The 22,340-nt window shown below is 46.0% G+C and overlaps 1 protein-coding gene across 5 annotated transcripts in view; it reads right to left on the bottom strand.

Annotated features, from left to right (window-relative positions):
• Positions 1-20,660, bottom strand: part of PAX3 (paired box 3) — a 76,716-nt gene extending 56,056 nt beyond the window's left edge. For 3 of the 5 annotated variants that reach the window (XM_062005660.1, XM_062005661.1, XM_062005664.1), the window contains exons 1-4: positions 20,576-20,660; positions 19,439-19,674; positions 17,899-18,028; positions 17,141-17,275 (exon numbers count right to left, since the gene is read on the bottom strand). In XM_062005660.1, coding sequence (XP_061861644.1) covers positions 17,141-17,275; positions 17,899-18,028; positions 19,439-19,674; positions 20,576-20,660 — 586 coding nt within the window. The remainder of the gene's footprint in view (positions 1-17,140; positions 17,276-17,898; positions 18,029-19,438; positions 19,675-20,575) is intronic. The other 2 variants (XM_062005665.1, XM_062005663.1) reach the window with 2 other exon arrangements.
• Positions 20,661-22,340: the final 1,680 nt, after the last annotated feature.

Genomic DNA, 22,340 nt, shown 5'->3' with positions numbered 1-22,340 from the left:
AGAAATCTTTCAGATTTAACCAAAAATCGTGGCGTTATTCATTCCTTAACTTTAGATAATTAAAGAACCTCTATATACATCACCTAATATCCCTAAAGGAAAATTAGAAAAATAACTAAACCTTGCAACACAGATAATCCTACACCTGCCAGAATGTCCTACATGCCGTTGCTCAGGAAAAAGTCCACAGTTGTTCAAACAGTACAGAATTATCCATAAAGTCAGATTCAGATCTCTCTTGTACTGCTGGAAATCAGGGGACTTCAACAAAGAAATCACTTTGATGTCAGGACCAGAACTTGGTCTTAACACATACTCTTTATTAGGGTGCTAACTCCTGTCAGTTTTTTTGAACATCTGTGTGGAAACACGGATTTGTAACGCCTCACTCAATCTAATTACCCTTGTGAAACAAGAAATAATGAAGTCAGTATCTCAGATTATGCTGGTTTCCTCTTTGGAACTTATCAAAACACACAAAAATTATTCCCTTACTTAAAATTTGAACCAGTGATACACAGCAACTACAGAAACATACTGAAAAAAGGAGATGATGGTGACTGAATCCGAGTGTACTGAACCTCATGATGAGCTCTTCACACAACTCTTCCTCATGCAATCCACAACAAGAAAATAGATAAATGCCCAGATGTATCCTGAATATTTGTGTAACAGAAACTTGTCAGGCAAAATTTTCAGGTTTTTATTCTGTTTTGATACCTGTAAAGACTCATTCTGTATGTGCCTATGGCACTTTGTGAGTGATGAACATCTGATGAAAAGTGGCAGCGAAATAAGAATCCCTCCTGGTCCTCAACTTCCCCCTGTCTCAATCTCTGGTAAATTGACAGTGGCTTAAGCCAGGAGAAGAAATATAATAAAACTAATACTCTGAATTTATCTAGTACTTTTCTACTAGAGAAGTCAAAGGACATTTAGTTTATTATTTTATAAAAATAAGTACTTTGGGGATGAGAGTACAGAGATATGGTCATGGTCAAAACGTTACATTAAGTTTCAAGAGTCTAAAAACGTTCCATGCAAGTGGGAACTAAATTCTGTCATTTTCCAAATATATTTTAAGCTCTGATGCTGGTGCAAACCAAAGACTACTATCCAATTTCCACTAATGGTCTAAGGCTGTCAGCCCACAACAGAACCACAATCCAAAATGTTCCTCTTTCTTTACTTTTGAAAAACTAAAATCCCACTGACAATGCTCTACCAAATTCAAGTCTGCTGTCCCATTTTTATCTGTAATTCCTATTCATTCTTCCACCCTTTTCCCAAAATGGAAGATCAAATTGATTGTTCACAGGCTTGACTTTCAGAGTTAGATGGCATTGTGTTACACCAAAAGAGAAAAAACATCAATACTAAGATGGCTTTTTCCTCTTTTACCTTCCACTGATGGCTTCAAAGCAGTTCAAAGACTCTGTCTCTATCAGTCACGTCATGCACTTCTAGAAAATATCACTACAACTCCTACTGTTGTGGGAAAATTGTTTCTTTTCACCTTAACTCTCACACAAACCCATTTCCTTCAAACACTCTGCTGAAGCCAAGGATGCCTGAGCACATACAACATCCTCAAGCCAAATGACAGAGCATGCAAACAGAGATCTTCCACGTCATCCCAAGGTCTTAATTTCCATTCTTGAAGCCATCAACTCAAACACAGTATGAAACAGAGTTACTGAAACACATTATTGTCATTCATAATAACTGGTTCTCCATCCTTGGTGAATGCATAGCTAACTGCATGAGGGCTGTAATGGAAAGCAATTCAAATTTTAAGCCTGGCACAGCTAGATGATCAGGACAGGAACACAGAGCAAGCACACGAACAACCACCACCTGTCTCCTCTTGCAGCTCTCTAGTCCAAATAGCAGCTAGCATCAAACACGCTTTGAGAACAGCCTACTTGAGTCTTCTCTGGTGCTGAGATAGATTGTGATATGCTTCACAAGAAAGACGAGCAGGCACACTCCTCCAGCAGCTCTGCCTTGTGATGGGCTCCACAGTGGCACAAGCCACACTCACCAGTGCTCACATACTCCTCTGCATGTGGGCTGGCAGAGGGGCTGGTCTCTTGCCTGTACAAGCATTGCACAAGTGTTAAGAGCTAAGAGGCTGCACTATTTCTTTTGTTCACAAAGATGATCATCTTTCCCTTTCCCACTGCCCAGAAAGCTAAAAGCTTTGATCAGCAGGAGCATCAGCATAGTTTAGGCTTGTGGTAGGGACCACTTCACTGTGCAGTCCTGGGAAATCAGAAGAGTTGCTTTTTCCACTAGACATCCCCTGGCTTCTCTGTTGTGCCTCTGCCTTTAACAAAGACTGATGTGACACAGAGTCCGATATAGCAATGGTACATGTCTCCAGAACACAGTCTTGCAATAAACACTAAAACTGCTGCTTAGTTCCATTTCTAACCTGGGTAAATGACTGTTGACTGCTGCATTTAACAACTGGTAAATATATTCCTAAGTAAAAAAGCTTTTAAAATTCACAAAGTGAAATGATGATGTAAGGTTGTGTTGAAGAGCTTTCTCTGGATGCTACTTAAGAGTTTCTATTTCCCATCACACAATTGTCTCCATTACAAATGCTGACACTTTGCATACATACTGACAGTGTCTATTTTAATGCACAGTAGTTATACCCTTGGAGTACTTATAGTAAAACACATTGGGTCTATTTTCCCACCTTAAAGGCAATTTGTGGTGTGCAATTTTTAATAAGTATTTTTGGAAGCAGAGAAATAGATCATTTTCCCCAGGAACACAGTTGAAAAGCAGCTTCTCCTTTCATCTGGCATAATGCCTTCCTAGCAAGGCAGAAGTGGAATTTCTGAGACCCCTTTATGAATCTTCAACAAAAGACTCATGAGGTGGTATAGTTTAGTGGCTTCCAAAAAGGCACATCAATTGGAGACAGAGATAGTTCAGGCTGAGTACCTCAGTTTGCACATGATCCATTGCCTTCTCTGCTGCAGAAGGAGAACATCAGTTCCAAGTATAAAGAGCTCGCCCCATCTTACCTCAAGAAAAACCTGTCAGGAAAGAAAGAGCCTAGCAAGTTTTTACTTTGGCCTTTGAAGTTCTTACTTGGCTGACTGATGCTCGCCCATACATAACTAGAAGAAAAGACTTCCATTGTGTCACTCTTTACACCAAGCGTATTATTCTCCAGACAAAAGCTTTCGCATCTAACTTTTAAACACACCTCTCTTTAGGGTGTACTGTTTCTAAGCCATAAAATCTTTCTGTTCATTAAAAAAAGAAAAAAGACAGCTTTCCCCCCTCAGGCAACCAACTCTCCTTGGTAGTTTTTTGTATTACTTTTTGCAAAGGGTTACTACAGGCACACAGCAGTTACCAACAGAACAGTCAGTTCTCCTCCACAGAAATACAGTACTTTCCCCCCGCCACACACGCACACAGTCTCCAGTGGCATACCCAGCACAGCTTTAAACATGAAACACAACCATTGTAGGAACTCTGTTTTTAGATGAGACCTGGTGAATAATTACTTTCCCTGAAAACATCTCCAACATCTGGCAACTTGCTGCTATTTGCAGGGTCTGTGCGCTGGGTCAGGGCAGGGATGCAGGAGCAGGGCAGGGGGTTAAGCAATGAACATGCTCAGCACCTGCTTGCTCTCTGCCTGATTCTAATCAGTATTCTCCTCTCATGCCCAGGAATGCCAGAATTCCCCAGTTTCCTCAAAAAAAACCCACCACAAAACCCCAAACCTTTTTCCCCTCAAGGAAAGAAAAGCAAAGGGGACACACTCTTAGTTTAGTGTCTGACCAAGTTGCATTAAAGACAATGCAACTCTTACCATTACATTCAATGGGGTTTTCTGAGGTTTATGAGAAATTTCACATGCTTGACAATATTAATTAGAGGAACTGGTGGTGTTAAATCAAAACAAAACAAAAAACAACAAAAAAAGGAAAACACAAAACAAATCTCACAATTCTACTATTTTAAAAAAAAATCATTTTAACAATGCCCCTTTCCTTGAAACTCTACAATCAGTAAAAACTATTTGTACCAGCAACTCTGGAAATCGAATCTTGCCTTACTTTCCCTTTTTTTTTAAAGGCCTGTTGATAAGCTCAAGCCAGTCTATCAACTGGAACTGGTTCCTTAATTATTTGGGTCACAGCTTAATATCCAAGTCACTAGATTATTTGTCTCTGTCAGGAAAAAACATTTATAAAACATGTACAAATGTCATTAAAAAAAAATTAAAAGCAAACTAAAACAGTTCCTCTCTAATTAGTCTGTGTAACAAAAAATCTCACAGATGAGAAGTGCAATTCTGTTGCATAAAGAATCAGAAAGCCACAGCTTTAAACTATAAATACTAGTAATATTGAGAAATATTTAATGCTAGGGTTCTGGGTTTTTTGTGCTCAGTTAATATTTATATTTTAAAAAGCATAATAGCAAAAAAAGTCTGATTTAAGTAATGTTTTAAGCAGCTCTCCAGAAGTTGAAGCAACGGTGACGCCCAGTTCTAGAAGAAAAAACAGGGCAAGTCCCACATGCTCAGTAATAACCATATGAATTTGAATCATCAAATATTTTCTTAGAAGCAAAGACTGTTTGTATATATTGTTGAACAGATTTTCCACACCACATATTTGAGAAAATTACAGGCTATTCTTGGGAAACCCAGCAAAAAGTATGTGCCATTAATTGCTATACTCCAGTAAACACATTGTGGCTCAGAGACCCAGTGCAAATTAAGGCAACACCTCTGATTGCCTGAAATTTAACTCAGATCATACTAGCTGTTGATATTCTTTTGTTGTAAACAATAGTAATAAAACTATTACAAACAGAAATACTGAGTCTTGATCTTCTTCAAAATGCACTGGCCTGCTGCTTTGAACCGGGGTTGTGGCATTACTCGGTTCAGTTAAGAAGCTCCACTGGCACTCACTGCCCCCTCTACAAACAACCTAATGTTCCGCAGTTGCAGTCCTTTCTAGCCATAAAGCTTCATTCTGAAACATATTTCATCTGGGTTTGCAGTTTAAATAGATGAGCTATGTCAGATGAAGCTATGTCAGATATGGCACTTTTGATTTCTGGATCCCTAACACTTAAAAATTTAATCGAGGGAGGAAAGTATCCTCAGTCCCATTTCTAACTAAAAAATAAAACCCACTCAGAGATATAAAGAGGGTTTAACCAAAGAGAAGCATTTGACAGTGGCAGATCTCCTATACTCCAGCTCCTTCTCCACTGCGCACACTGCCAGGATGCACTGGCAAAGGGGAGTGAGCAGACCCAGCTCGGGTGGCTCCAGGCATAGGCAACACAACTTCACTCTGACAGACACAGAGCAAATCATACCAACTCCAACCAGTTCTCTTCCAAACCAAACCCAACTTTTCTAGAACTAATTTTGCTATAACCACTTTTTTCTTGTTTGTTTGTATTTAAGGGTATCACTTACTTATAAATACATTAGTCAACAAGAGCACTCTTTCCTACTCAAAAAGGGCATTAAAACAGCTCCCTTATCCCCATCCAAAGATGGAGAACCACACTCACCACAGCCCAGCCAGAAAACTGTTAAAGTCTATGGAAAGATGCCTTTGGCAACCTCTTTCCCACAGCTGTGGGAACTTCAGCAGCAAACCAGCACCAGCTGTGTAAGTGAGGGAAAGCCATTTAGCCCAAACCGCTGAGACCCAAAGCAACTACTCAAAGAGCTGAATATCACCAAGTGCAAAACACCACCTACAAAGCACAGTTGTGACCACAACATCTCCACCTAAAGAACACAGCAGTCCTGTGGAAGCTTAAACTTCACATTAAAAAAAAAAAACACTGAAAAGCACTGAGGAGCCTCTCAGAAGGGCAAAGGCACAGCAAAGAGCTCCCTAGGCTGGAAAAGGGGTAACACCAACTCTCACCTGGGCTAGGAGCCACTCCTGAACTTAAAAGTACTGCACCCAGTTCTAAATCCTGAGGGCTCTCCTCCCTCTGAACAATTTGCCCTCAGAGAAGCACAATGGGCCTTTTAACCAAAGGATCAGCCCTGCAAAACTGGTCCAAGGTACCACAAGGGCATGCCACTCCTCAACCCCCCTGAGGCCAAAATGGGAAGAGTAATAGAGAAAAGAAGAAAAAAAACCCCATATGCATCCAAAGCAGTTCTTCCTTTGGCATTCTGGGAAGCCTTCCCTATGGTAGCCAGTGGCCAAAAAATAAGCATTAGCTGACCTATTTCTTTAATAGAGTGACTTTTCTATGTGATAGCACGCAAAATTGAAAATAGATGAGTCACCTTTTCCTTCCCTTTTTCAGGGGTGTTTTATCCTTTCCTTTCCTTTCCTTTTCCTTCACTTTTCAGGGGTGTTTTATTTTTTGCTTATAATTACCATTATCAGGATTCAGATACCAGATATAGTCAGAATTCTTTTTAATATTCACTCTAAATTTTTGTCTCTAAATTTTACTCTTCCATAGCTGACAAGTCCTGATGTCAGATTAAAAGAAATGTTTATGTCATCAATCATCTCTCTGTCTTTTTGACTGCCAAGACTGGAGATCTACAGTAACTTTGAATCCCGGCTTGGTTTGGGTTCTTCCTTGGCCAAGTGACCTCTAAGAGTTTGGTGAAAAACCCTGTTTGTGCCTGTCATAGTGTAGTGTTTGACAACTATTTGAACTAGACCTCCCGATTTCTTTCCCCAAATTTCATTTGCTGTGTTGATTAGGATCAAAGGTTGAGGAGAGGAATGCAGTTTAGGAGGACTGAACCCGTTTCCCTTTGTGGTACTCTTCAGCCAGGGAGGAGCCAGAAATCAGAGGGAGCAAGCAGCACTCTGCCTCCCATCCTGCCTGATGGAGCAGATTGGTTACAGAGCTTCTTGCAGAAAAGAGCCAGGGGGGTTATCTACCATTTTTTGCTAAATCATGTTTTAGAAATCTTCTAAGTACACTTCTCTAAAACAGCTCTTTTTAATTTGCTCTGCTTGTAAAATGTTATTTTAACTACAGTTTCTTGCAACATCACATCTCTTATTTATCAACAAAAATAGATGCTTAGTGCAGTAAAGTCTTGCTAAGTCAGAAAAAGTGAATTAGTTCCCTCAAATCTGAAAGTAATTAAACTTGCATATCGGGGCCAAATTCAACCGAAAATAACCTGCACAGCTCTGCTGAGGGCAGGGCATTGTTTGGATGTAAATGACGGTGCAACTTGGTCTCAAGAACCTTTTTAAACAGAGATGGAAAAAATGAAGAGATGAACAAAATGTCTGCTGTATGCAGACATTTTGCATTTTCACAAGGAGAAATGAGCATTCTGAGAGCTTGCAATACTTTTCATTGCTTGAAGTCAATTGAGGCTGGCCCAAATTGCCAGTCCCAGCACACACAACGTGCAGTCTCAATGCTGTTCAGAGAGGTGGAGAAGCAGTTAGTTCTAAGAGCTTTTCAAAAAGTAGCACTATATTTGTTGGAAAACAAACTGTGGGTGCTAAAGCAACTGGCATTTGTATAGTTTTCTGTGAAGTTGGCAAATATCAGAGCATTTTTGCTTGATCCTGTTTGATGCAAGCAGGTCCCATCAACTGTGCTAAACCAGGGATGAAACCACAGTGCTATTTCTGCAACATCTATTGTATGATCTTCTCGATTGATTCCTAAATGTTTTCTTCTATTATTTTCCAGCTTCACAAATGGCAGCAAAGAACAGAGTTAAGCTATTAAATCCAAAGAAAAATTGTATGGAAAAAATTGTAGATCTTCCTCTAAAATACTGCACCATAAACGTTTGAGGGCTACACACTTAAACCATCACTCCTTGTGGAAACAGTTCTGAGTCAGAAAACTTTCCTGGCTTTGGTGAAAGTATTAGAAGTTGGTAAGTTAAATTTAATGGATTATAGTTACATGAAACTCTCCCTTCTTACGTGTAAATACTCATGAGCTACAGTAAAAGGAATTCCTGAGATTTTTAAGTGGAGGCAAAATCCATACATTACAGGTTTTGGTTGTGAAAATTATGTATTTCACTTTCCATTTTCATGTTTCTTTAGCTAAATATTTGCCACTTCCCCCCCCCTTTTTTTTTCTGCCAAAATTCCTCCTTTCTGAAAACAACTTATTTTGCTGTTAACGAAACCAGTGGAAACCTGACTTCCGCCTTGCTCTATGTGGGTTATTTCTCACCACCCAGCCTGAGCAGAGGAGCAGGGTAGGTGTCAGAGTCTTCACTGGGACACTGATCCCCACAGCTCATCCTCCAACCCTTCAGCACTTCACAGCAGATCAAACAACCAGCCCTTAGGTCAAAAGGAAGTCCTGCCACACCATCTTCAGTAAGAAGGGATTTTCTGTGGAAGCATTCCCCACTACTGCATTAACTTCGTTTCTGTAAAACCCACCTCTATTAATCTCCACCTTTCTCTGAGACAGTTAAAGGTATAGAGACAGAAAGCAGTTTTAAGTCCAGTTTGGTTAGATTGGTGCCACAGCCTCATGGGGGATATAGGGACCATACACTGGTTACATTTTTAACAAAGAAGAGAGTAATTTTGCCAGAAGAACTGTAGTTGTTACTGCTTTTCTGGGCTGGCACATGGAACAGGTCCTGATCATATTGGCATGAACAGTCCTACTCATATAATGAAGGTGAATAACATCTGACAGGAGTGAATAAGCTGTCTCCTTGCAGAAATATCAGCTGCAGACAGTTTATTCCTCCTACAATTCAAACCACATTGATCTATGTGACGTTATATCTGATAAAAAAATTACTACATTGTCATTTTTAGATCAGACACCCAACATGAGGCATATCATAAATACACAAATCCTTTAGGCAAGTCCTTATACGGATTTGTGCATGATATGCACATCGGACATGTTTGGCAGAAAGTCTACATCCAGGCAGATATCCATGAAAAAAAATTAAATTAAAATGTAGCATGTATATCCCTGTCCTCCTTGCAGCTCTCCATGGAAAAGAACAAGTTGAGCTCGTGGACTTTAAGGATATTTGTACCTAAACCAAAAAAAAATCTTTCAAAGCATTTTAGCTGTTACTCTGGGGTAAAATGTCTCCTCGAGTAGCTGAGATCTTGTAAAGTGTGCACATATGATAGTTTATTCAGAGATAACCAGACAAAACGAAAACATGGTATGTTTAACAAAGGGAAGGATAAAATGCTGATTTTTAAAAGATCTGGTTTAGCCGTTTACTCTGCTGTTCGTCACTTCAGCAGAGAAGGCTCCCCCACGTAAAAATCAGCGCAACACCGGCAGAGGCTCTCTGGTTTTACAAGGCTTCTTACTGCTATTTGGGAAGCTTAATTTCCATGTCCAGATATGCCAGAGGAAGCAATAAGTCCTGGATGTAATGCTCACATACTCTACAACTCAGATGTAACTTTATAACAAAGTTACAAGCCAGCACATCCAGATTGCACAGCCTCTTCGACTGAGCATGTGGTGAAATATATTTTACTCTCTCTGAAACTGGTATAGCTTTCTCTAATACAACAGGGAACTAGTTATTCTCAAGAACTCTTGCTTGCTTTTCTGCACAGCCTGGCCAATCTGGCTTGTTCCTCTTTCTTGAGAAGGGATGGTACAACTCTCCTCACTAATACAAGTGAGATTCATAAAATCGAAACTGAAGAAAAAGCACAAAGAAATGCTGCAAGGTCGTTTGCGTCTCCTTTATACTGCAAGTCCAAGCTGGAGAACTGCCTGGCTTCTCAAACTCCCTTTCTTTTATCGGCAGCCCTGGACCATTTATCTCCCATGTGATTTTTTGTTCAAAAACAACTTGCCTTTTTTTTCCCTCTTTTTTTTTCTTTAGGCTCCACTTACCAAAAAGATTACATGTAAGAAAATTAGTTTGCTTAAAATTCAGTTAAATATCACACATAGTACCTGTCGTAACAGTAAAAATTCATTGCACTGTGCAGTAAAGTAATTGAAGCAAAACCAAATACAGTAAGGCTAAATAAAAACTGCCCCGCAAAACTGTAAGTGTATACAGTGCATACATCCAATAGACCATGCAAAATAAGGATTCCATTCAAATTTCACATCCCATTAAAGGCAATTTGGTCATTAATCCATAAGGGTTTAGGAGTAAAGAAGGGTTTTCCAAGACAGATAAACTGAAATGATCCTCCTTTGATCTCCGAGGTTAAGAATCAGTGACAATGGAAGATGAACAACAAGGGGCCTGACTACTGGCCTTTTTATGTGCCACAATGGCATCAGCAAACAACTACTTAATCAATATTTGGCCAGGGACACTGAAAACTTCCTTTTCAAATTTTAATTCCTAGTTGTAAAACAACTGTAGGGCAACCAGCAAGATAAGACATTAAACTGACTGCTTAATTGCCTTTTACTGTCTCACTAGTTATATATGCACATTCTTAATAGTTCGTGGATCTTTATTTATTAGGATGAATAAATGACTTGTCAACAATTACATCAAACTCCACTAACTAAATAATCTCAGCCCATGACACACTTTAACTCTAATGTGTCCTCAGTGAGTTTTAATTTCATTAAGCTTTACCTTTTTTTTTCCCCTAGGCAGAGTGATTTAAATGGAATTAGTTTAACAGCATGGGGCAGCAGTTCTCCAGGGCAAGTAAAAGCCATGCTCCCACTACACTACACTAAACAAGGTCTTGGGATAAATTATGTTACTGTACATCATTTTTATTAGCCAGAGAGCTCACATTTGGGAAACACTTGGAAGTACCTTGTATTTTTATTCATATATTTTGTGCTCTCTCTAGCCACATGTGTTTGTTACATAGGATTTAAAGTGACATTTACATGGAGAAATTCACATTGACTGGCTTGCTCTGATTTATTGCTTTACGTTTCACTCAATTTCTTCTTAAATTAACCAGAGAGCACTTTGTAGTTCTGCTTCATTTCCCAATGCAGTTTTATTACACAGCTCTGGGGACTCATGATAATTTATCACTATCAACTTTACTGGCTTCTCTCTTCTAAACCCTGTTCCAACCCTTATCAATAAGTAAACCTAATACCAAACTAAACCTTCCCCAAGTAAGTATTAGATAAAGGCGCCCTCTTTGACTGATGCAACAGAAAATGACTATTTGAAATCAGACCCAGCAGATGATTTAGGGATTTCATCAGCATTGACTTTTACTTTCAGCATTAACTGCTAATTAGTTTTTTATCTAATTAAAACCTCTGTCTGCTGATTCCATCACTACTTCTGTGTAAACACGAAGATCGTTGCCCTTGATGACAGTTTTGCCAGAGTTTCACTTAGCAGATTAGATTCACCCTCTCGTTTAGTGGGTACTTTCTATTAACAGGATAGAATAAATCTGGGCCCTATTCTTGCCTGCCCCAGGTCACGTGAGTGACTTTACACACATGAACAGGCCCTTTGAGTGGGATTCATTGCCATTAGCCACATATAAGTCCAATACTCAATCCAGTAATATTACATCCTAACTCTGAAGATTTCCTCTACAGCTGCAGTTTCTCAGCACATTACAGAGCTGGTTTCAAGAAGAGCCTGATCTCTATTGTGGTAAATTCCTACTGACATCAATAATTTTGCAATCGTAGGAGAATTCAGAAAGCCAGGGATACAAACCCAGTTTCAGAGCACATCCTAGACACAGCAAAGTCAATCAACCATGTTTCTTGCCTCAGCCTTTCCAGAACAGCACTGTTTAAGTCCAATAGATTATTAAAATTTACAGAGCAACCAAATAAGATGCAAACTTGGGTACAAATTCAAGTTAATCAGCTGCTGCATGTGAAGTAATCCTGATATTTGCTAATTAGAAAAACTGGGAAGAATGCCCATGGCAGTTCTGTTTTAACAGGCACTGACTCTTTCAGGCTGAAGAAAGTCTCCCCAAAAAGTCAAAACATACAAACCCAATAATGAAACCACGATTTCAAGAAAGGGATACGGTGGACTTAGTTCAGAGAGCTGCTGCTACAATGAGTAACATCCTTTCTTCCCACAGCTGGGAGTATTACTAGTGCTTATGTAAGGTGTTTAGTGTGCAATTAGCACACTCCTCAAAGTCCCAGCACCTTCAAGACAGGAGGGTATGGATAGCTCCCAGTATCTCTGGAGCAGCAAACTCTGCTCTGAAGTCACTCAAAACACAGACACTTATCACCTTTTGGAAAACGCTCAGCAGGTTCAGACATTGTGCTCTTGCTTAATGATGTGGTCATTATAGATCATTGAGTTCATCAGTTAGCTCAAAATAATGATTTGGAAGCCAGAGCGTGGCCCAGAGATGAATCAAAGCTGTACTGCATGGTATCACCTATGTCAATTTGCACTTGTGTAGCACCTGGCTTTTCTATCCAGGACTGAGCTCTCACAAATTATTGAGATATGAGGAAAGAAAAGGGGAAAAGACCAGAAAATGCCATGAGCAAAATCTGCCTTGAGCTAAATCCTGGAATCACTAGGGACTTTTTCTTAATTAAGCACTATTTTCTTGTCAGATCTGAGAGCTTCAGAAACAAAATTCTGTTCAAGTTACATGAGCTGATTTCTTAGAGCTGCTACTGACCAGATATGTATAGTACTATATGAAATTTCAGACACAAAGAGATAATTGCCTGCAGCCACAGTCATCACATTTCCTTCCATAAGTGGATCTTTACAGGGAACACTGAGCAAGGGAACAGATTGTGCTTCTCAGCCATAAGACACAACGGTATTTCACACAGTAAGTCTCCTTTACCGCTGTGCCCCCAAACAGGACATGGAAGCAAAATCACAACAGATTCTGCATCAGAAAATCACAACCAAAAATCTGTCTCAACATCTGCCTCCTCCTGTGCTCTGGCAACAGCTTACAACGCAGAAATAAACGGGATGACTCAAACTGGTATCTGGTGCCTGTGTGTTAATCCTGTCTCTTAATAAACCGCCTTTATTAGTTTAACAACCTAAAAATAACTGGCTGCATGATACTGACCAATCCTAATCAAAACATCTGCAAGCTCATCTAGCCCGAGTTACCCTTTAGATCATGTGCCACCACTTCAAAGCCTGTGCATCAAGTCAGTAATTGTAATATTGCATCTAAATATTTAAGCTAGGGGCTGGTAGGCGCGTGTCCCATTTACAGTCAGCATCTGTCCTCTAATTCCATTACAGTACAAAGCAAAAATGTTTCCCAAAACTCGCAAACAGGAAAAGCATCACACAGCTAGAGAAGCAGCAGCAGCAGCAGCTTGAACTTTCTAGCTGCTGAGCAGGGCTTTTGTGCTAAGGTCCTTTCCCCCCTCCTCCCTTCAAACTCCCCACATACACGCACAAAAATAGGGGTGGTGCCGAAATTGTATTAATGTGAGCCTCAGGCACACAGGGAAAAAAAAGAAAAGAGGAAGGGGAGGGAGAGGGGGGGAGGGTTTGGTCCAAGATGAAAGTAAGAAGGAAAGAAAGGAGGCAATTTAGTCTGCTGTAGCCTGAATTGCTCTCAGTACAGCCAAGGGTAGAAGCTTGGGTTGAGTAGGGCTCTTTTTGGACGGGTGCGCATGACTGGGGGAGGATCCGCCAGGACAGGGCCCGGGGGCCAATTCCGCTGCTCGGGAACAGAGGCTGCCTTTGAGAACGGCGGGGGGGCGGCCCCGGCCCCGGCCCCAGCCCCGGCCCCAGCCCCAGCCCCAGCCCCAGCCCCAGCGCCGGCCCGCTCGCAGCGGCCCGAGGACCAGCTCTACGCCCCATCGTTTGACTGCTGAAAGCCACCGGTTTCTGCCAGAAAACAACAGCTATCTTATGAAGGGGGGAGTTATCAGATTAGTCAGCAAATCATGCCGCACATAACTGCCGCGGGAGGTACAAGCGTCTCCCTTCTGTAGCACTTCCACTAAAAATATGCCCCGATGTGCCATATAAAGGCACAAAAGTTTTTCTCTCATGTCCTTTATTTACAGCTTATGCCTTTAAGAAAAGTTTATCACGTGTGCAAAAATACAGATATACTATTATAGAACAAGCTGCTTGATACACACTGTGACAATCAAGATTTTCTTTCAATCTATATGTCCAAAATAAGGCTGGAGAGTGACACTGATAAGCAGCAGAGCTACACACGTGGCATCTGGAAACGCCAGCAAGAGAATTGTATTTAAGTGCCCATGAACAGAGGCTGAAACAGAATCACAGCAGGGCCATATGAAAGTTTACCTATACTTACATACACATATAAGGGGGAAAATCCCAGGCCACAGGATGGACTGTTTCTGTTGCACATTTCTCAAAAATATCATGTTTCTTTTCTTTCTAATCCCACTTTGCTGTAAGTACTCCCCAAATCCCAAATCTTGAATTAGCTACCATTAAAATTACAAGCGTTATCCTTGCCCTTGGAAAAACAACCCACCTCTCTCTGAGCCACCCAAATGCCTCCAGTGAGGAGGGGATTTCAGGCAACATCAGCAAATACTCAACACTATATGTGTGCTCCAGAGAGAGTCATTTCCCACTCCGTGCTCAGCCCCAGGCTTCACTTACATTTCTCTGCCCCTGAGACTATAAGAATTACTCTGTAAAAACTACTCATGTTGCCAAGGACTTCATGCTTTTTTCACTCTGTAACATGGTGAGCTGCTACGTGAGGGTTTTGCTGCACAACCCAAGCATTGGAGAGGGGATCTGAGAGTCCCTGTCAGCACACACTCTCTGCCACACCAGACCTTGCAGCTGGGCTTGGGCAAAGATGATCCTGAAATCCTCAGGAGTGCTGTCAGCTACTTCAGTAAGAGAGCAGGATCTGACTGATTATTTTTATAGATGGAGTGAAATCAAAACTCATCTGCTGGCAATGGGAGTTGAAGCAGGACCTTTTTTGTTGGCTAGATACAGAAAGTAGCACTGGACATATCTTACAGTTGTTTTTTTCTTGTAATAAGTTCACTGATATGTTGTCTCTATGATATCACACTATACATAAAGCATGTGTATTGTAACAAATCCTTTCTTGAGCAGTAGTGCTCTCACACTGCAGCATCCAGGCCACTCCAGTAACAAGCTTAAGCAACAACTTTCTAGCCAGGGAGTAGGATCAGGGGTTGTTGTGGGGAAGAGCACACTCTCCCTTCAACTTATGCTGTTCACACGAGACTGCCTGGCCCCATTGATCCAGAAAAAACCTGCCTATGCAAAGACAAGCTAGGGCTGTGCTACACTGCTACCCCTTTTAGTCCGGGGGAATTTTGCCACTGATTGAGCTTGAAAGAAGCCAAGTGTGATGCTCATATCCACAGAAAGTGAAGGAGAGGGTACACTGGAAGGCAGAATGAGGCCTCCTCCTATGATCGTGCTGGGGAACACAAGTGTACCCCTGTTTGCAACAAGGCACAGCCAGCCCAGGGATTTTTCTGAAAGAGTTTCGGGGCTCCTCCAGGCTGGAGGGCAGCAACCGTGTGCCCAGACACTGATTAATGGCAGATCAAGAAGCCCACTTTAAAGAGCAGAAAGTCAAAGAACAGGAAGATCATTTCAAGGAGAAGTAGACCAGTGGGTTACATTGATGATAATGTTTTCTCTCTTGCTGTCTCTATTACCTACTCTTTGTTCCATAAAGTGGGGATATTATCAGTGCTTCCTATCTTCTGTTCCTAATCTCTGTGGAGAAATTCACGAAGGCAGAAAAGCTAGTTATTTTAACAACCAGGGCACTAAGTTTAGCTATTTTTTCCTTAATGCATGTCCCTCTCAGAACAATCCTCTGTTGAAGGAATCCTCCCAGTATCTGGAGGAAACTCTGGACACCTCATATAGAGGCAGTTAGACTGGGCAATCAAACCGTGCCTTCTGGCCTTAAAGTTTCATCCTTTTTAGTATCTTCTGCGTGTTTGCATTGCACACATCCACACAAACACAGACAGGCAGAAGATGAGGCCTTCCTAAAAGCTGTAATAACAAGAGTTGAAAACTAAGTTTTGGGAGTGGTTTTGGATTTGTTCCTCCACAACAAGGAGATATCCTACTGTTAAAAAACGGGTTTCAGTTATCCTTCTTGAATGGCACTCGGCATCTCCAGATGTCTAGAAATGCTAGAAACATTTTCTAGGTAGAAACAGCTACTTTTTCCATGGTGGAGAGTCCATAAAACTGTGCGGAGCATCAGCTATTAGGGGCTCATTGAATAATTCATCCCTCATTGCAAGCCCATAATGTCTTTTCTCAGCCTTTTGTGGGGCTGTTTTCTCTTCTTTTCTCCTTGAATTATAAAAAGGTTGCCTTCTTTTGTTCACATCAAGCTGCTGCTAGCTGAAGCTTTGTCTGTGCAAAGCCAAAGTGTGAGTTTCAATGGACTCCCCCCTCTTTGTTTTCCAAGTTCATCTCCAAGTGTAGATTGTGTATAGAAGGCCTTCTTTGTAAAAGCTGGAAAAGTTGTACAAATGTTTGACCAGCTCATTTGGTACTTTTGTCTCGCCTTCTCCAGAGCCTGTGCATGTGCTGGGCAGCCACTTCAGGCACAGGCCAAGCTGCTCAGCCAGGCCCTCGCCTGCCCCTCTGCTCGGGCCCAGATGGGGAGTGAACGGGGGACGACAGTAATGGGGGCAGCAGCTGCCCCCCTGGAGCAACCCTTCCCTTCCACCTTGTTCAGGCTGCAATGTCCTAGCAGCCCCTGGCCAGCCACCAACACCAGCTTTCCCCAGCAGTTTTAAGAGGAGAAGAAATGAAACATGCAGCTCCCTGCCCTGTCCATGGCTGCAGGGACTTGAGACTCCACAGCCTTTGTGGAGTCCCTTCCATGCAGCTGCGGCCCTTTCCTCGGCCTGGGCCAGGAAAGCGGCCCCTGTGTGGCTGTGCTCTGTGGCCAGCTCTAGTCCTCCCAGGCCCCTGGCTCTGCTACTGAAAACCAAACCATTGTCCATCTCCACACCATTTGCACACGGCACAGGGTTTTACTGGTGGGGGAACGGATGGGATGAGAGGTGGCAGCCGCCGGGTCAGGACTCACTCCTCACCCTACACCTCCCACTGCACTGGCCCCAGGATGACCTCTGGGAGAAGGGGAGCAGATAGCCACCAGCCCCAGGACACTGGCTGGTCCCAGGGCTCCAAAGAGAGTGGGAGAAAATGAGACTTTACCTCTTTCGCTGAGGATGCCATCAATGCTGTGTTTGGCCTTCTTGTCGCCTTCCTCCACCTCCTTCCTTTCCAGTTCAGTCTCCTCTTCCTCACCTTTCCCAAACTTGCTCCGCAGGATACGGCTGATGGAGCTCACTTTTGGGGGGAGCGCAGAGCTGTGACCAGGCTCGTCCCCCGCAGCCCCTCGCAGCCCCCCACAGCGGCAGGGCCGGGAAGCCAAGATCCGCGTCAGTGCCACTGCCCCGCGTTCCCCCCACCCAGGCCGCTGATAGTCACGGCTTTTCCGCTGCATGCTCCCCTCCCTGTGGGGATTTTGTTTTGTTTTGTTTTTTTCCCCTGAGCCCGGGCAGGGAGTGACAAGAAAAGCCCACAGACACCGGCACAAATATTGCCTCGGCTTCATGTGTCCCTCCACTCCGCAACCACGCCATGGGCACGGGGAGCTGCTCCCCACCTCTCACTTCCCAGCTCTGAGTCTCTGGCAAGCCCCGCTCGCTTCTGCGGCAGCCCGGTAGGAAGGGCAGGGAAGCAGGAGGAAGAGAGGAGGGGGACGAAGTTGCAATTTCATTGAAAACACCCCCGCCGAGCACAGGAATCCTCCTGGGACTCCTCTGCCGGTACCAGCGTCCTATCGCTGGCAGCTGGCAGCCTCCTGAGCACCAGCCCGGCCCGGGGCTCTGCTCCCGCTGGCTGCGGAGCTCGCCCCGGGTACCGCGCTGCCCTCCCCATTCCACCCGCGGCCCGGCTGCAACCCATACCTGACGGCACCGTGTTGCGGTCACACACCCCGTCCTTCAGCAGCTTGTCCCGGATCTCCCAGCTGAACATGCCCGCGTTTTCCCGCTTATATTCCTCGATTTTCTTCTCAACGTCCGGCGTCGTCACCTGCTTCAGTAAAGACAAGGCGAGCGGGTACAGTCTGCAGGGCCAGGAGCGGCCGCAGTAGCCTGGGCTGCTCCCGCCGGCACGCCCGGTATGGCCGGAGCTGATCCGCAGCCACAGCCAACACTGGCCCCGCTTAGAAACCGTTATAAAACACCCCGAGGACGAGCAGGTTAAAATCAGAGGGGTCGTAGCTGGTAATAGCGGGCCCGCGTTAGATGGGCACCGCCCGAGTTAAAGGAAACTTCCCAGGAAATCCCGAGGGTTACAGGGGAAGATGGGACCGAGCCCTCGGCAGGGAAAAGCTCGAATGAGGCGGCACCGGCTGCCAAGCGACCGGCAGGAAAACCGCGGGGAAATTCTGGGTAGTGATCAGAGAGGGACTCTGCGCCACAGAGGTTCCAAGTCGGGAAAGTTTCGGCTGAACAAAGTGAACAAAGTTTTGCAGGGCCAAATAAAAAGTAAGGTAACGAAAAACCGCTGAGAGGTCCGGCTACTAGGAGGCTTCTTTCATGGCCCGATGGTATTAAAATTAAGCCAAAATTAAAACAAAACCAAAGGTGTCCGGATGGGATCAGCCTTTGTCCGGGAAACACGCTCGTGAAAGAAAAAGAAATCTCTGGTCTTAACACCGAAAAAGAAAGTTCAGGCATCACTGCTTCAGAAGCAACAAAGGCAAAAAAATATCTAGGAGCAAGTTTCAACATCAACTTCAAGCCTTTCTTCGTTTTTGTGGGAACGAAAAGCTATAGGAGAAGGAGACAAATATTGAGACACTAATCCATATTTGTCGGCATTATTTTGAAAGTAAAGTGTTTGGCGGTGCAGCTATAAATACACGCATCCTCGGAACGGATAGAAAAAATAATAGAGCAGGATAAGGAGCAGTAGGCAGACAGATAGAAATAGAGGTATATTTTTTGCGCTTCACAACGAAAGAAGCGAGGGCCCGATCCCGCCGCCCTGTGTAAGCCCTGACATCTGACCGACTGCTTCTCCGGGCCGTCCCGGCAGCGCCGAGCCCAACCACGGCTCTCGCGGGGCTGAGCGTGGGGCGCTCGGGACTTAGGCTCGCCCAGCGTTCACAATATGAGCCCTTTCTCCCTAGTTTCGTTTAAAATGTTATTTTTAAAATAGCATTTTCTTATTTGGCAAAAAAAAAAAAGCCACGAACTCCAACAAGATAATTTTTTTTAAGCCTTAGAAATGGTCAGAGCAGCAGGCAGAGAGCAGGCGGTGCTGGAACCGGTGTGCCTCTGCACCCACCCCTGGTCACCCGCTCGGTCTCCCCGGGATGCTGCCTCCCCGCCTGCGGACGCCGGTGCCCGACACCCTGGGCTGAGCCCCGGCTGGGCCTCGCTCCCCGCCGCCGCGGCCGGGCTTTGCCCTGCTCCAGGCACACGCGGAGGGGCTCACCTTGGGCTTGCTGCCGCCGATGGCCCCCGGCCGGATGGAGCCCGTCTCCTGGTACCTGCAGAGAATTTTGGAGACGCAGCCGTGGGATACTCGCAGCTGGCGAGAGATGACACAGGGCCTTATGCCATGGTGGGCCATCTCCACTATCTTGTGTCGGATATGGTTGGGTAAAGGCCTGCCATTGATAAACACTCCTCCGAGCTGATTGACTCTGCCCTGGCCTAGAGGAGTAGAGACTAGAAAAGGAGGGGAGGGGAGGCAGGAGGGGGAAATGGCGTTAAACGTCTCCTTCGGATCCTGTTGGATCTTTTTTCGTTTGTTGTAAGGGTTTGCTATAAGGCAACTCGCCGCCGCCCGCCCCCGCCCGCCCAGCCGTCCCGCAGCGCACCCGGCTCTCACCGGCCCCCGCCGAGCCCCGCGCTGCCGCCACGGCGGGCAGGAACAGGCAGCCGGACGGCTTCACCTGTTGCATTCTCACCGCAGCCGGGCTTCAGGGCTTGCCCGACCTCGGGTAGAAGGGGAGAAGCGGTGCGGTAAGCCCGCGGTCTCCCCGAGCGGCTCGAGGGGAGCCGCCGCTGACGCCCGTCCTCCCCCGGGGCAGGGGCCGGAGGGGCTCCCCGGCGCTGCGAGGCTCTCGCACCGCCACTGCCTAGAGGAAGAACTGCCACTGGCAACGGCCCGGTCTGTCTGGGGCAAGCTCTCGTTTCTAAGATCTCTTTCGATTTCGTCTTGCTCAGTTTTATTCAATTTCCATTTTTCCTAACTTTTTTTAGCCACTGTTTTCTAACTTTAGGCTCGTCATGAAGAGCAGATTCGCGGCCCGCTGCGCCGTCGACCTCCCGATGGGTTTCCCCCGCTCTAGCCGGCCGGAGAGGAAGGACGGCTGCCACGGTCCGTCCCGCAGCCAGGCCTTCCCCGCCCCGGCCCCAGCCATGCCGGTCCCGGGATAGGGCCCCGCTCCAGCCCCTCTGCGGGATGGCGGCTCTGACAGCCCAGCGGCGTGAGCCGTGTGGGCTGCGTGGGGAGCCGTCCGTGCGCTGGCTCTCGGCGGGCCGGCGGGGGCTGCTTTGTCCAGGCCTCCCGGCACGGAGTAGTTCTCCCTTTTCCAAGGGGGGAGCGGCCCGGGCGCAGCCTCACCTTCCAGCGGGAACCCGCTGCGGGGGTAGTTCTGCCCGGCGCCGGGTCGCATCATCCTGGGGACAGCTCCAGCCAGAGTTGTCATCGCGGAGGCCCTGCAGGGTTATATCCAGGTGAGGGCTGATCTAGGAGAGACCAGCGCTGTCAGCGGGTCCCACCGAATCAGGAGCGGTCCCGGGAGGGGGTGGGGATGCCGCCGGGGGGCGGGGAGGAGGCAGCTCCGCCGCTGTCCCTTTGTCAGTGACCCGCGCTGCCCCGCACCGGGAGGGCTGGGGCCGGAGCCCCGCCGGGCGGTGAGGCCGGGCGCGGGGGAGGAGGAGGTAGAGGAGCGGTCCCCGGTGCGGCGGGGAGCGGCAGCTGCCGGGCCCGGAGCATTTATCGGCTCCATCCCCGGCGCGGCTCCGCGGCGGCGCCGCCGCGATTGGCCACCGTCGCCCGGCCCGGCCGCGCCGCCCCCGCTGATTGGGTGAGCGGGGCGGCTCTCCCGCATCGCCCCGGCTGGCGCGACTGCAGCGTGACGGTTCGGCTCGGCCCGTTACCGCACAGCCTGGTACGGCACGGCCCCGCGCTGTCCCCGCTGGCTGTGCCGTGCTGGGCCCTCTCTCCGTGAGCAGACAGGGGCCGGCAGCGGGGAACTCCTCAGTGCCCCGACGGCCGACCCGACCCGAGAGGGAAACACCAGCCGTAGGCGGCCGGGACCTCGCGTCCGACAGGACTCAGTGTCACTGCCGGGCTCCGCGCGACCGCATCCCGCTTCCTGACTTGCCGGGTTACCGCGCACGACAGGGCAGCCCCTGCCTCGCGGCCCGTAAAGTGCTTGGTGTCCTGGCTCCGCTCCCCGAGCACGAATGGCGCGGGGTAGGAGAGACAACCTCCTTTTTTCTTAATGTTGGGGGAGAGATGTGTTTTGTTGGGGTTTTTTTTGTTGTTGTTTAGGTTAGCTTGTTGTTTTTCTTTTTAAAGACTTCCTTCTATTTGTTTTCCACCGAAATCACTCGCCATCCAGAAGAAACATCGCTGAACCAAACGGCGCTAACGTTTTGGAAAGCAAGAGCTACCAGTGAGATGTGCATGGGGATTTTTGCTCTTAAAAAATGACTGGACAAGAGTGTCCCTGCGTGACACGCGTGTGCGTGGGACTGTATATGCGGGTGTGTTACGGGTGCGAAGCGGTGCTTGTTACAGTCTTACTAACAAGCGTTTGTTCCCAGGAATTTATTGTAGTATTCAAACTAAACTGCTGGAAAAATAAAAGAGGTAAAGTCTGCCTCGGAGCTGAAGTGACCACAGCAGGATATGACGCCAGGAGTGTTGTAAAGACTGTCTGTCCTTAAAGAAGGTACTATTGTGCACGGCCTTTTATTTATAACTTGGTAAGTGCCAGCAAACTCGCCTCCTTTACACTCTGAAGTGCCAACCCAGCTTTCCACAGTGCTCTTTATTTGCAATAGTCTATTCAGTAACTGTCACTCCAGAGCTTCAAGTTATTCAGGACCTTAATCAATCAAAAGGATGAGAATCGTTCAGGTTTCCCCCTTTGAAATGAGGGAAACAATGTTTTCTGGGCTTCCAATCCACTTCTCCATTACGGACCGGGCGATCGTTTCGGAGCCGGTACCGGCCGCGGGGAGGACGTGGGTTCCCGTTACTTAGTCAGGAACACGGAGCAGAAATAACAAGAGAACGCGCCCGCCGAGAGGACAGCGGCACTGGGGAAGACGTGGAGTCCGCTGGCGGGCTGTGCACCGCCGCGCTTCTGTCCCGC

Source organism: Colius striatus, chromosome 12, assembly GCF_028858725.1.
Source record: "Colius striatus isolate bColStr4 chromosome 12, bColStr4.1.hap1, whole genome shotgun sequence".
NCBI classification, from domain to species: domain Eukaryota; kingdom Metazoa; phylum Chordata; class Aves; order Coliiformes; family Coliidae; genus Colius; species Colius striatus.
This window is presented reverse-complemented; position numbering and strand designations above follow the sequence as displayed.